This window comes from Typopeltis vanoorti, chromosome 24, assembly GCF_054136105.1.
Source record: "Typopeltis vanoorti isolate ZY-2024b chromosome 24, IOZ_Tvanoo_1.0, whole genome shotgun sequence".
Lineage (NCBI taxonomy): Eukaryota > Metazoa > Arthropoda > Arachnida > Uropygi > Thelyphonidae > Typopeltis > Typopeltis vanoorti.
Genome location: NC_143572.1, coordinates 63152469 through 63167306, shown reverse-complemented (window position 1 = coordinate 63167306; position 14838 = coordinate 63152469). Strand labels below are relative to the sequence as shown.

General features: G+C 36.2%; 2 protein-coding genes across 2 annotated transcripts in view; one reads left to right on the top strand and one right to left on the bottom strand.

The window, feature by feature from the left end:
* Positions 1 to 441: 441 nt before the first annotated feature.
* msl-2 (male-specific lethal 2) lies at positions 442 to 2091 on the bottom strand. Its single transcript, XM_090413896.1, has one exon. It carries the CDS (start codon positions 1964 to 1966, stop codon positions 887 to 889), a length of 1080 nt encoding a protein of 359 aa, XP_090270022.1. The 5' UTR covers positions 1967 to 2091; the 3' UTR covers positions 442 to 886.
* A 243-nt stretch (positions 2092 to 2334) lies between these two features.
* The window catches only part of ND-B8 (NADH dehydrogenase (ubiquinone) B8 subunit), a 158774-nt gene continuing 146270 nt past the window's right edge, over positions 2335 to 14838 (top strand). The window contains exon 1 of the mRNA XM_090413953.1: positions 2335 to 2441. Coding sequence (XP_090270079.1) covers positions 2350 to 2441 — 92 coding nt within the window. The 5' untranslated portion in view covers positions 2335 to 2349. The remainder of the gene's footprint in view (positions 2442 to 14838) is intronic.

The window sequence follows — 14838 nt, the reverse complement described above, 5'->3', positions numbered from 1 at the left end:
AGATCTGTACATACTTTCATCTAAAAGCTAAATATATATATATATTTGTACTGTACATTGTACTTTTTTTATTTGAACAAGTATTTTAGGTAATACAAGTGCATTAACTACAAATATAAGATCTTTGGTTTTGAAGTAACACATTTCGATTCCTATCTATATTAGATAAAATATTCTGCAACAATTTATTCATATTGCGTATATTAGGAAAGCACACAAAACGTAAAATATTTTGAATAAAGTACTAATAATGGCATTACTGGCTTGTTATTTAAATATCACAAATCTCTATGGCAGTGATTCTCAAACTAAAGTATAAAATCCAATAATGATTCATATAGTCCCCAAAATTAATTAAAAGTTAAAATTAACCAATGCATACATATGAAAATTTTGTAAAAAAAAAAAAAAAAAAAAAAAAAAAAAAAAAAAAATAATAATAATAATAATAATAATAAAATAAATAAATCTAGGTTTCATAAATTCCAATGTCATTGGTATGCAACTATATTAATAATGCCACAGAACGGCTACATTTCTAGATCTCCCCATAAAGCCAAGATCTCATTAACATTTTGGAATGATTGAAAAAAAAAAAAGTATGGCATGAGAACCACTGCCCTACAGCAATATAAAACGAGCTTATAAACAAGGTGTGCAGTGCTATATATATGGTGCTAAATGCTCACTATTTTTTCTCATATGAGAATTCAATTATGACAATCATGACATACAATGATTCTGCCTTTTGAAGAAAGGACTTCAACCTTCACAATTTCTGTCACTTGGGAGAACTCATCGTACATTCAAAACGGATGTATAATTATTTTATAAACTTTTTAAAAATCTGTCCTTGTAAAGTTTTGATCTAATTAAAACAAAACTATTAGCCGTCAACATCAATGTCACTACTTTCTTCTACTTCAAATTTCATTTCTAAATTGATAGACGTATCACTGGTATTTATTTTCTGGATATCTGTGGGTAACTGAGAATTATCTTCCTTTTCATCCGTACTTTGCACATCACTATTTTGTGCTTCAGCAGCTTTGTGGGGGTTCCGACACCCTCTACATCTGCATTCTGTGCACGATTTGCCGTCCACGTAACATGGACATCTCTGCCCACAACAGGTCAGTTTTCCTGGATTAGGTGTTGCTAAACCGCAACGACAACCTTTTTTCTTTGGCTTTATTCTTGACCCGCCTTTCGGCGTATGACTGGAACAATCACTAGTCCTAAGCCTTTTGTTAACAGTGTCTGGCACAAATGCAACTGGACTCTCTGAACTACTACTTTCGGTGGGGGTCCTTTTAATCATAATCTTAGTAGAGTTGCTTCCAGCAACTGTGACGCTATATACAGAGCCATTACCATTCGCTACTCCTTTTGCAGCATCACCGTTGACAACTGAATTTGAAATCGCGGTTTCAGAAGTCAGACGGTCATCATCATCACGAGCGCCATCTGATGTCGACCACACAGTTCTGCTCGCGTTTAAAACGGTACGATGCATACTCCGTTGTGGTACGTCAGAATAACGATAGTCATCATGTAGTTCGGCACCTTCTTGCACAATATCTGAGAAGTTAATATTACTACCACCATTTAAGCTACCCCATTTCCTATGAAGTGCTGTACTAATTAAGTATTCACAAAGTTTTTTATAACACTGCAACAGTATTCGAAGGTGAATATTTTCAACAAATTTATTATAATCTTTGCACCAACTGCAAGATGGTTTCAGTCGCATTTTCCCTCCAATGCATGTTTTACAAACATAATGGTGACAGCTTGAAACACTAGACGACATTGGAATAATCAGCAATTTGCCACAAACACAGCAAGACAACGCTTGTCGAAGGTATGACAAGAGGTGGTAAATATCGGCCCAAGCGCCACTATCGTCGGTACTAGATTGAAATACCATGCGGCACGTGGTCACATATAGACTTAACGCATTCATATTATAAATTGTAGAAAAGTGTACTAGATTTCAAATACACTACAGACGCTTCATGAGTAGTATTCAACGATCACTTCTCTAACATAAAAAGAAAGGTAATTACTATTACTTGCTTACCAACAAAGGATCGCCATAGTCGTTGCCTCCATGTGATGTCATCAATAAAAGAGGTGAAGTGGTGCCCTCTGGTAGCATAATGTGATAAAGCAAAAAAAAGCATACATATATTCACAAGAATATTTAAAAAATCATACTTAATTTTCGACTTGTAATAATAAAAATATTATTAATTTATTAGTTAAAATGAACTATATAAAGATTTAAATGTACAGAGGTGAAGACATTTTTTGTTTGTAGAGGGCAGCAGTGTTGCGCATAAGAAAATGGCTGGCGTTCGTGCTTTTCGGTTTGGTTCCAATTTGAAAGAGCTAAGAATTCATTTATGCCAGAAATCGCGAGAAAGTCAAGGTGTAAGGTATGTAACGCGTCTTCCAAGTGAAAACGTTTATGTCCAGCTGAGTCGTCCTGAAGCTTCTCTTGAAATCTTAAAAGTTATTTCGACCACTTCATCCCTTATTTTATCAACCAGATCACGATTTACATATTCACGTTTATGGATTTGTTTGTGTATGGAGTAATAGCAGATTCTTTCGTTGTTGCTAGGGGATATTTTCAGTTTTTTTTTTTAAACATAATATAGACATTGCACCCAATTTTTTATTCATTTTTTTATTTTTATTTTTAAAGGAGATTCTTGTTGATACATCAAAAATTGCTTCCAGCGCGCTAGTAAGAAAGGCTGAAAAACTTTCTAATCGACATCCAAATTTTTCTAGGCACACTAAAGCCTTCACATAAAGAAAGAAAGCCTCTGGTAAAAGTTAACGTAACAGAGCAATATTATATAAAATTTGTTAAGCTTAGATCTTACGTTACGGAGGGTTCTTGATCGCAAATGCAAACTGAATTATGCAGGACCCAGGCCCGTGCTGTTTACTTTCTACATCAGTGATATAGGAAGTGATTTAGGAGAAATATTCAGTTTTCTGATGCTACAAAGCTAGGAAGGCCAATAGTTAATAAAGATTTTATAATTCTGCAGGATGACAAACTGGCAGTATGGGCAAAGGTAAATGGCTACCAATTTGACACGGTGAGTGTCAGGTAATAAATACACTTTGGGAAGAAGAGATTTCACCCTATGTACTGTAATGTTGAAATTGAACTGTAGGAAATTGAGGCCAGGGATTGTGAATAGGGAATTGAAGTTCAGAGGGCATACAGCAAAGTTAGCCAAAATAGAACACTAATAAGCAGGGATTGGGAAGTTATTGTTTCTCTTTATGATTTTAAGAAGGCTACATCTAGACTAACGTGTGCAGATTTGGTCACCTGGATTCGGTAGGAATGAAGAGAATTAGTGGAGAGAATCCAGAGGCAGACAAAAGATTGTGGCAGATCTGTGGAATTCTCCCTTGCATATATGCACCCTTGAAGGTCTGTGGACTTCAAAAACTAGCTGATAGGCAAAAAAAGAGGAGACATGATAGAAGCATATAAGTTATTAAAGGAGTTTTATAGGATTGACTGAAGACTTTTTTCAAGACTTGGCATGAAGGGAAAGAATGAGGGGTCACCTGTGGAAATTGCATAAAAGTGTGTTTAGCAAGGGTGTTAGAACCAGGCTATTTTGTTTGAAGGGTTGTGAATGGATGGAATGGGCTACCAGAGGTGGTATTCCATGGAGATACCCCATATAATAATGATATATCATTATTATTATTCAGGCCTCCATTTAGTCACAAGATTTATTGTGGGAGGCCCATCCTAGAAAACATACAGTCAGTCATACCACTCCATACACTCATTGACAGTTCATGCCTTCATCACTCTATCAGGCAATGCATTCTATGGTTCAACCACCCTCCACACAAAGAAACCGCTCCTTATCCTCCTGTTCATAACTTTGAGGAATGGTCCCTTGGCCCTTCCTCCTGTTCCTGAAAGAACTCCCCAGTGTCAACCTTGTAACTACCTCTAAACAGTTTAAAAGTCTCAATCATATCACCTCTTCTTATATCTACCTAACTCTGCAGTCCACTTTCATCAGCTTGTCTTCATAACTAACATTGTACAGTCCTGATACCATCTTTGTTATCTGCTTCTGCACTCTTTCCACAGAATTTATGCCCTTCAAATCTTGGGGACCAAATTTGAGCACAATAATCCAGGTGTGGTATGATCTGATATTGAGCTAGTTTTTTATAATTAAGCCTAGTTCTTGTAGTCACTGCTTTCAACACCATTGTGTCATCTTTGTTCTCTCTGTTTCTATTTCTGTTTAATAATCAGTTTTGTACTTTCTTTGCTCTTAAGTTATCCTGCATTTTCTTTCTATATGATTTTTCATTTTTTGACCTAGCCATTTATTTTATATATTTTTTTTTAATTTTCTCAGATCTGTTTATTCTTAATTATTTTTTTTTTATATTGTTACCATGAGGTTTTCTTAATGTTTTCTTTGCAATGGTTTCATTTATTTGTCTGATTTTTGTATTTATAGCACATTTCTGTACTTGTTCATACATTCTTATTTTTGCTTTTGCTATTTTCACAAAAGTCTGTTGTGTGATACCATGGTTATTATAAGATGCTGCCACCAAATTTAAGGACCCATCATGGGAGGACACTCCATACCACATTACAGCCTTTAATCTGCCATCTTACATCACTAATAGTATTTCTATCTATTAATGTCTGATTTTTGTGTGTTCTCTGGCCTATATGCTGTATGCAAGATGAAAAATTGTGCTTTCCAGGAGAGGGAACCCTACTACCACAATTTTGGCTCATTTCAATTTGACAAAAGCCATATTAAAATTCTTATCTTGATGAGAATTAAAATCCGTTCTTTTCTAATTGAATACTGCAGTGTATTCAATTCTTCCAGCAGTGTTATAGAAATTAGTTCTTTTAGCTATTTCTTACTTGTTCAATTAGAGAGATGTTTTTCTAAATTAGAAGATCTGACATGGTGTATGGAAAAGTGAGTCTAGTTTTGCAGATTAGGTATGGAAACGAACATCTTTGAGGCTGGAAGTAAGATCACATATATTTACGAAGTGAATCTGGAAGACCTTGGGAGGTTTACCTTTATCTCCATGCAGTCTTTCTCTTTTAACTTTTCATGCTTTGAAATTGGGAGAGATGTGGAATATACAGTAATGGATTCCTTAGCTATCCACATGGAGAACTTCACTGAAATCCTGCAAATTCGCCTCAGCAGTGATCCCCCCCCACCCACCCACACATTTCACAATGCATTTTTTACAGACATGCTTGACAGAATAGTGCAACAAAATTATTTGTTTGCTTGCTGACCTACAAGCCCCTTAAATTTAGTCCTACCTTAAGTTTTGTCTAGTATACTATTTGTCAGACAGTTTGCAGAATAATGGTTTTAAAATTGTATACCCTCAAAAAGAAGAGATGTAAGGTGTCCAGGATTGAACATAAATTAGAATATGTCACTCATGCTGGAAGAAATGGGGAAATAGTAAATAGATTTTTGTTCTGCATCCACACATGGTTTTTAGTTACTTCAGGCTTCAAGTAAGTGGAGTGGTAGTTTTTATTGGGCCACAGTGGTTTGGTATTTTTTTAGAGAGGGTTTGTATGTGTCACCTCAACCCTTGCCTATTAGATCACTCTTTGATAATTACCTTTCTTCTGATAGCTTAATTGCCAGCTTGCTGGTAGAAATCACAATTACTGATGGGCCAACCATCAGGAAGACAGCAGAGGATTCGGTGGCTGACTGGACATCAGTCTTCAGTAACCGAAAATTCATCTTATTTCACATCGTGTTGGTCAGAACATCAGCTCTGTCAGTGTTTCTGATTTGCAAGGTTTGAATCAGAGACATTCTCAAAGAACATCTTCAGCTCCCTTTCAGGCACTGTTAATTTGTAGTGGTTCATTATACTGTGCTTGTAGGTTCAGAATGTTCATTATAGCATTTTAAAACTTAATCCTCATAACTTTCAGTATGCAAATTATTCCTACTCTTTTTTTCTAGCATATTCTTAAATAGCATGTTCAATAATTCAGAACATCTTCTATTCCAGAAATGATATATTATTTGTTTTCAATCCAACAGTTGCTATTCTTCCAGTTGATTTCAAATGCAAAATATCATAACTTCAAAAGACTCCTCGGTGCTTCAGGTTATTTAAAGCAGGTTAAAAGAATTTTGTTTTATTATTATGTGACACCTCCAGGGAGTCCAAAGACTCATCGAGGGAGAGTGTGCCAACAGAATCGAACGATCGAACCCCTTCCAACTACTAACTCTGCTCAAAATTGCTTAACTTTTTTCGTGAGCCATTAGTAGCAGAGGCTCTACTAATTGACCAACCTTTGTTGACTGTACTGAATCACTTCTCAAGGAAAACATCTGTTCCGTACTATTACACAACTATCAGGAGTGACCTCTTCCCCCCTGTTGTCTGTCTGCTCTTGTTATTTACTGAAAATATTTCTTCTCTTCAGGTATATTAACCTGAAGATGCTGATCTCTCAGCCTGTGAGCTATCCTACCATTTTTACAATAGTTCTCTCTGAATTTCAAGAGAAATTCAGACCATTATGCCTCAAATCACTAGTTTCATTTTCTTGTAGTCAAGTTCCATCTGTGTAATACACTTATCTTTTTTATCCCAAAGTGCATAACCTTGAATCTGCTGTACTGAATTGGCAATTGTTATCCTTTGCATAAGCTACCAATCTATTTAAATCATCCTACAGGACCTATATATCATATTTAACTGATGCTCTCCCAGTTTTCATTTGTAGACAGCTGGCTTTTACCTCTTCAAATTCTAATTATTGTAACTTGTACATAGGCTTATACGTCGATTCTCCAGCATAATGTTTTAAGGAAATTTACAGCATAAAATTTCCTTAAAAGTTTCATAAAAACAGCAGTGGCCTATGTATAGACGTTGTAACAAACCACTGGTTACCTGCCTTCCTCCTTGATTTGACTCCAGAGTATATTGTACTTCCATCAGCTACCTTCTTATTCATTCCCCATTACACCAATGTATGTAATAGATTTCCATACAGTATCCTGCCCAATTCCTTTGCATAGTCAAGCTGTATCATATAACCATTCCTTTATCTAACTCAGCTTGTGCCATTAATGAGCTGGTGATGTGCAATATATAGCCTCTCCCAACCTGCTCATTCCTTCCTGTAATATGGCCTGTTTCCACAAACGGGACTCTGGTAAGGCAAACCCATGCTGATTATCACAGAGAATATTGTTGTTATCGACCTGTTTTTGAATTCTAGCTCTTGTCAGCCTCTCCAACACCATAACCACAACCCCAAACAGATTTATGTATAATTTGTAGCCTCGGTCTTATTATCCTTTCATGCAGTACAATTTTACTTCCTTTCTTCTCCTTTGAGACTTGTCCTGTTGCTAAACTTATTAAACCAGTGTTAAGGGTACCTTTAATTCCTTGGAGCATTCCATGGTGATACGTTGTCTAGTCCTACTACCTTATTAACACCAAGTTTACTTTATTTCTTACCACCATACCATCTGAACTCAAGTTCCTCATGATGTTGCATTTATAAAGTAACCAGATAAATTGCTCACTAAAATTTCAGCAATTTATTCTCTGCAACAGTTATCAATCAACTATTTTCATTTACCAATATCTCCCATAATTATTATTTTTTCTATTTGCCACATGTCAAAAGAATTGTAGGAATTTTTCTTGACCTTGTTGGCCAATTTCTGCTCATATTGCCCTTTTGCTGTTCATACCTGAGTAACTGCCTCTCATATTTCATGATTATTACCCTTCATCTTATGCTGCTTCAATAAAGCTCTCTTTATTCCAGATTCTATGCTTATCTCTTCATCTATTTTATCTTATTTGGCATCTTCATTCTCAGAATATGCTTGGACATTGTGGTTAAATAACTCTTGATCAAGCACTTGTCTCTTTTCTATCCAACTTTTCTTTTTATGCTATATCTCCAGTTGTCTTTTAAGTTTTTGTAATCATTGGCTTTGTAATTCCCCATATATCCTTTCCTCACTGAGGTTTTCATATGCCTGGCTACAACCCAGGCCCAAGAGTTACCCAAGTTGCTCACTGAAATCTATTAGTTGGCAAGAATAACTATAAGGTTACTCTTACCAACTGGAGGAAGATTAGACACTATTCAGAATCACATTCTGAATTACAGATCTAAGATTCACAGTCTCATGTGCCCTCCATTACATACTGCGTATGTACTTGTCCCTCAGAAACTCTATTTCTTTTCTTTATTTCCAGACGCCATCTCCTCATTACAATCAATATGACTGTAATTAAAATCGCACATATAATGATATTCCTTCTCTTGCTTACTGAGCTAATTTTCTTTTCATTTCTTTGCCTTTATTCTGCACATTCCCTGGCCTATAGCAACATCCAACTAAATATCTCATCCTATCACCCTCTTCTTCACATGCTGCCTCAAAAACCACTGCCACTAGTTTGGGCATAATTCTCTTCTTATCAACAGCATCCCCTCCCATATTTTTTTTTGCTCTTCCTGCACTCATAAAAAAGCATCATAATCTTCCATTTCTGTATGTCAGGATATCATCCTCATCCTACCATGTTTCACTTATTCCAACCATTTTTGAGAAAATAAACTCAATCAGTGCAACAGTTTCATTCTCCCTCATTTCTGATGCTTTTGGTATTTGGAAATAAGCATAGCAATTCATTACTTGGTATATCGACAGTCCAGCCCATATCACCCCTCATCTGTGACTTCTTCACCCCTCTCCTGATCACTCACCTTTACAACCCTTTATCCCATATCTTCTTAGACTCATCTACTCTTCCCTGCATCCCAGGCCAGCCATTCCAATGCTGATCATCCCCAATACATATATTCATTAATGCTTCCAGAATCCACTCTCTCTGTTAACCTGACTCTGCCCATCTTGCATCTCTGGTCTCACATTTTCACCTCTCACACTACTCGCCTCTCCACTCATAAGCACTTCCAGTCTCATCTGCTCCACTCTCAAATGTGTTCCATACATTAGCAAACTGCATCCCTTTCTCTTCATACAGCTCTGCCAACATACACCATTCATGATTTTTGCATGCCATCTTGACTCATTTACTACTCTTCCTACCACAGTCTTTCACTATCCTCAATAATATGATGTCCATCTTCACATTCTCCCTGTGTACAACTAATTCATTTTTACAACCATCACTAACTCCCCTGTACACTTACTTCTTATAACCAAAGCATCAGTCACCCTGTTTATCCCCCCCTTCCTAGAAAACAGACCTTGTGCATTCTCATCCACCACACTTTCAATAATGAAGTCTCCATGTAGTGCCACTCTTGAGTCATTTGCTACTTCTTTTTCTTCACTATCTATCATTTTATTCTTTCACACCCTTCCATTTGAATTAGCCAAGTATCTTGTGGATGAGGCATATACAAAATGATATTCTATATATATATACCTCATCTCATTTCTCATCTTAATCTCATTCTTAAATTGTTAATCTCATTGTTAGAGAAGAGCATATTTCCCAGTCAGTATCTAGCTTAAGGAGCAGTTGGTGTATATCTGAATATGGTCATTTAGCTATGGAATTTCTTCGTACACATAAATTTTCAGTATACACCAAGAAAGGCTTAATAAATGTTTCTGTGAAGCTGCCCAAGACTTGGGAAACAGTTCTTAGACCTCTCCCAAGGCTGCTTACCAGTGCCCACATAGAGTGCCTCTTGTATGACTTTAAGGTTATAGTCTGATGTTCTCTTATGTTTGTGTTGTGTGCATTATTCATCATCATCATGCATATCAAGGATTTAGGCCTAGCATGGCCTGTTCCGGCCTTAGAAGTCATCGTTTAAGATGACGTCCTGGTTTTCTTTTTCCTAATGGCTTGTACTTTAAGGCTTGTTTTGTTAATCTTTCTGTTTTCATTCTTTAAACATGTTCCATCCATTCATGTTTATATTTTTAAATTTTTTCTATTACTGGTTCTTGGTTTAATTCTTTCATAATTTCTTCATTTCTTTTGTGATCAAATAGGGTATACTTTGCAATTTTTCTCATAAACTTCATTTCTGCTGTTGTTAATCTTTGTCTTTTTGTTTTATTGTCCAGATTTCGCTTCCATACATTAAGATTGGTAAGGCTAATGTATTGTATACTTTTAGTCTGGTTTGTTTTTGAACTAGGTTTGGTTTAAATATAGAGTTAATTACACCTGTTATTTTTAAATATTTTGCAATTTTTACGTTTATATCTTTTTCATTTTCATATGTGATTATACATCCTAGGTAGTTAAATGAATTCACCTGTTCTAAGATCTTGTTATCTATTACTATTTTTGTTCTTGCTGGATCTTGTCCTTTAAAGGACATAGTTTTTGATTTTTCTGTTGATATTATCATACCATAATCTTTGGATATCTCATTTAGATCTAAAATAGCTTTCTGTACGTTATCTTCAGAATTTGTAATTATCATTTGGTCATCAGCAGAGAGGAGAGTGTTTAAGTTTACTGTAGGAGAAAGTTTATTTCCTTGATGTAAATTTTTATTTCATTTTATTATTATTTCATTTAAGTAGATATCAAAAAGAATTGCTGAGAGGGGACATCCCTGTCGGACCCCTTGGTTTATCTCTCTCATATATGATAGCTCATGATTTAATCTTATTTGTATTTGATTCTTTTCATATATACTTGTGAGAGCTTTTAGGATATTATTTGTTGTTTGTCTTTTTTTTAATATGTTAAATAATGTTTCTTTTAACTTTGTCAAATGCTTTTTCAAAGTCAATAAATGCAATATGTGTTTCTAAATTGTATTCTCTTCTTTTCTCTATTATTAATTTTAAGCAAAAGGCCGGGTCTATACATGATCATCCTTTTCTAAATCCATTCTGTACTTCTAAAATAAAGTTTTCAGAATATTTCATTGGTTTGCTATTTAAGATTCTGCTATATATTTTGTCACAGGAATTTAGTATAGTGATACCTCTATAGTTTTAGGGTCATCTCTATTACCTTTTATAAAGATAGGAATCACAATTTTTTCCATGTATTGGGGGGATACCAGTTGAATAAATTTTATTTAAAAATAATTCTTTCTTTGAATCTTGTTCCTGCATAGTTATCTAGTTCTGAACCTAGCTTATCTTCTCCAGGTGATTTTCTGTTTCTTGTTTCTTTCAGGCTGATTTCTAATTCTTCTTTAGTTATTTCCTTTTGTGCATTATTACAATTCATATAATCTCTCCTTTAATATTGGAACCATTAAACTTGTGTTTTAATTATGTCATTGTACTACTGTTTTCATTCAATTTAACCTTAACATATGATCATTTTGCTATCCAGGTTGTTCAAGATTCTTCTGATGTTTTCCTGGTGTAAGCTCACAGATATAGTATACCATGTATTATTCCAGCAATAGTTAAGTGGTGATTTGTCTCTGCAGGAATTGGAAAAGAAGAGCGATACCAGGTGATCATCTTTGTCTTTAGCTGCTGTTTGTTGTTGTAGTAATGCCACTGAGTTAGAGAAGTAGGACACAGATGGTCAGAAATTTCACAAAGCAGCCTTTGCAATGGCTTTGCTTCAGTTTTGGCTGAGAATGAAGCTGAATTATTGTTTTGAGCCACTTTTGATATCTATCTATTTGGCATTACAGGTATGCCAATGGAAGACTTCCAGGCCTTTTGATATGCCCCTCCCCTCCATCATGGATTACCTTAGCATACGTCTTGGAATGCCATAGCTTGAATATTGAAACGGAACTTTGAATGGAATGGAGAAGGAATGAAGGCTTAACATGGATGATTTCTGTAACACAGTCATAGCAGTTATCCAGATCTAGAGAGCAGAAACAGTAGTCTGAAAGGATTAAAGGCCTAGAAGTCTTCCATTGGCATAGTTGTAATGCCAAAACAACAGTTTCAGAGTAGCTAGAAAGAATATTTCACAAGAGACAAAACTTCTATGAAATTATACTCTGGGTTACTAAGAAGAGAGATGACCTCATCAGTGTACCTGGAAGGAGAACTAGTTATTATTATAATTATTATTTTGGACCACCATGGAGTCATTAGGCATATTGTGGGGACCCCTTCCCCATCTTAAACAACACAATATCTATCTTACTATTCCTTTATCTCATTCACTGTTTGTGCTCTCACTATATCAGGCAGTGCATTCCAAGGTGCAACCATCCTGAATGAAAAAAAAAAATACTCCTCACCCTTACTTACCACTTCCATTTGTAACTTCCAGGGATGACCTCTTGTTCTTGCTCCTTTGATCTATCCATATGAAAGAACTCCCCAGTGTCAACCATGTAACTCTCTCTCAACAGTTTAAATGTCCCAATCATATAGACGGCCTGGTTGGCCGAGTGGATAGCGTATCTGCTGTCCAGCGAAAAGGCTGCGGGTTCGAATCCTGCCGTGGGCATAAATGTTTATGATTGTCTGTGGAAATGCAAGTGGTGGTCGGCGGTAGATGCCGTTGGTGTAGTTGTGGCCAGTTGGTGATTGAGTGGTGGAGACAGAGTTGTAGAGCAGGTGCCATCCCTCGATGAGTCCTTGGACTCCCTGGAGGTGTCAAACAATAAGAATATCACCTCTCCTTCTTCTATCGACCAAACTCTGCAGTGTGCATGTCCTTGGTCTCTCCTCATAACTAACATTGTACAGTCCAGATATCTTTTTTTTTTATATCACCTCTCCTTCTATCGACCAAACTCTGCAGTCTGCATGTCCTTGGTCTCTCCTCATAACTAACATTGTACAGTCCAGATATCTTTTTTTTTTTTTTTTTTTGTTATCTGCCTTTGCACCCTCTCCAAGGTTAATTTATCTCCTTCAAATCCTGGTGACCAAATTTTAGAACAATAATTGTTGAGTGGTCTGATCAGGGCTTTATGCAATGGTCCACATCTCTGCTGGTCACTGTCCCTCTTAAGGAAAGATACTGGATATTAGGTGAGTGGAGAAGATGATCTGGTATTCTGGTTGCTAGATCAGCAGTTTGCTTTAGATCACTGCTTACAGCAAGTATTTCAGCTTCTCTTACAGCTTACTAGTAGAATTGGAATAATTTTGGGAGGCAGAGTTATGGATATAAAATTCACAGGAACTGTTATTTCACTGTTTGCATAATCAGGCTTCAAGATGAGCATCTCTGTTGGGCAGTTGGAAGAACAGTAGGTCATTGTGCCCTTTGATTAGAACAGACCTGAGTTCGATTCTCTTCTTGACGAGAGGAATCTTTATACAGGCTTTTTCAAATGAAGGTGAGTTAGCCAATCTCATATGGAGGTAGTAGGGTTTTGGGTTTCTTCCTCCAGAAAACGCAGGGTTTCTCATCCTGCATACAGGCAAGTTGGCCAACAGGGCATGCAATTTACTGCAATTTAGAAACAAAAAAATACTAGGTGGTGGTGGTGGTGGTGTGTGTTGATAATATAGTGTGTAGTTGGAGGATTAAGTAGAGGAGATGATGAGTTCTTGTGTAGTGTGCCCTCTTGCAATGAGTCTAAGAACTCCTTAGTGGTATCATATAATAATAATATAAAAAGGCAGTGGTCAGTGATTTTTAGATTTAGAGTGTGGTGAACAACATATGAAAAATACATAATGGAACAAGTACTTCAACCTCCATTATGAGCCCCACTCTGGATAGTTGAAATGGACTGTGGTGGTTGTTGGTGTAATTTGAAGTTCCTTCAAAAACAGGTCAGGTTTGAATGTCTGTAGATGGAATACACAAATTTAAGCTGGTATTTATGCTGCAAATTTCAAATTGGCTTTGATTTCTTAGTTCCTTGTTAGCTGCTCTTGCAAGCAAATAAGAACTGTTTTCAGAACATTGCAAACATCACAGTTTGTAATGTTCTTAAGCATTGCAAACATGGCAAATTTTTCAGTTTTATCCTGTTAGTGCAACATACAATGTTGCACTAACAGGATATACGACATTTACTATGAAGACAATGAAATTTATTTATGTGTATGATTCCACAGAAGGTTTTCCTAAAATAAGAAGTGGAGAAATTTTTCAAGTCATTAGAGCAGGCAGCTAATATAAAGAAAATGGAAAAGTCGTTCCTAGATGAAAATCTAAACAGTAGAGTAGGAAATGAATCCCACCAAACATATAGGAACATTTTGGAAAAATTGGAGAAAACTGTAAGGGATTAATAATAATAAGGTAAGTATTTGCTGGATTTCTGCTCAGGACAGACTTCTTCTTTGGCACTTCAGTCCCATGTAAGGCCTTGGCCTCCCATTTTTGGATTTCATAACTCACTACAAGGTGAGGTCGTTACCCCCACGCTCAACCATGTGTGATTGTCAAGTGTTGTGATCTTAAGACCGGTTTGCCTGCTTTGCAGGGGAGAAAAACCCTGCAGTCCACTCCCAAGGCTGGCTAACTTAGCTATGTCTAAGAAAGATTCTTAGTTCCTCATGTCAGCAACAAGAATCAAACACAGGCCACTCCTTTCCCAGGCATGTGGTTGTAGAGCGTATAACCCCTTGTCTAACCGTGTGGACGCTCAGGACAGACTGATTATTACTAATACCCAACATAAAGATTTGCAGAAGCTCACATGGAGAGAAGACACAAGAAATAAGAAAAGCCTCATCGACTATGTCCTTGTTGATAGTGATATCTTCATGTTGATTCAGAATACAAGAGTCTGCATTGAATTTGTAGGTGACCATCACTTAGTTCTAAGAAAATAAAAATGAATATCACATTGAAAAGAACAGTATATAAGAA

Excerpts from the sequence above, each read along its gene's own strand:
- msl-2 (XM_090413896.1), bottom strand. The coding sequence starts at position 1,966 with ATGAATGCGTTAAGTCTATATGTGACCACGTGCCGCATGGTATTTCAA.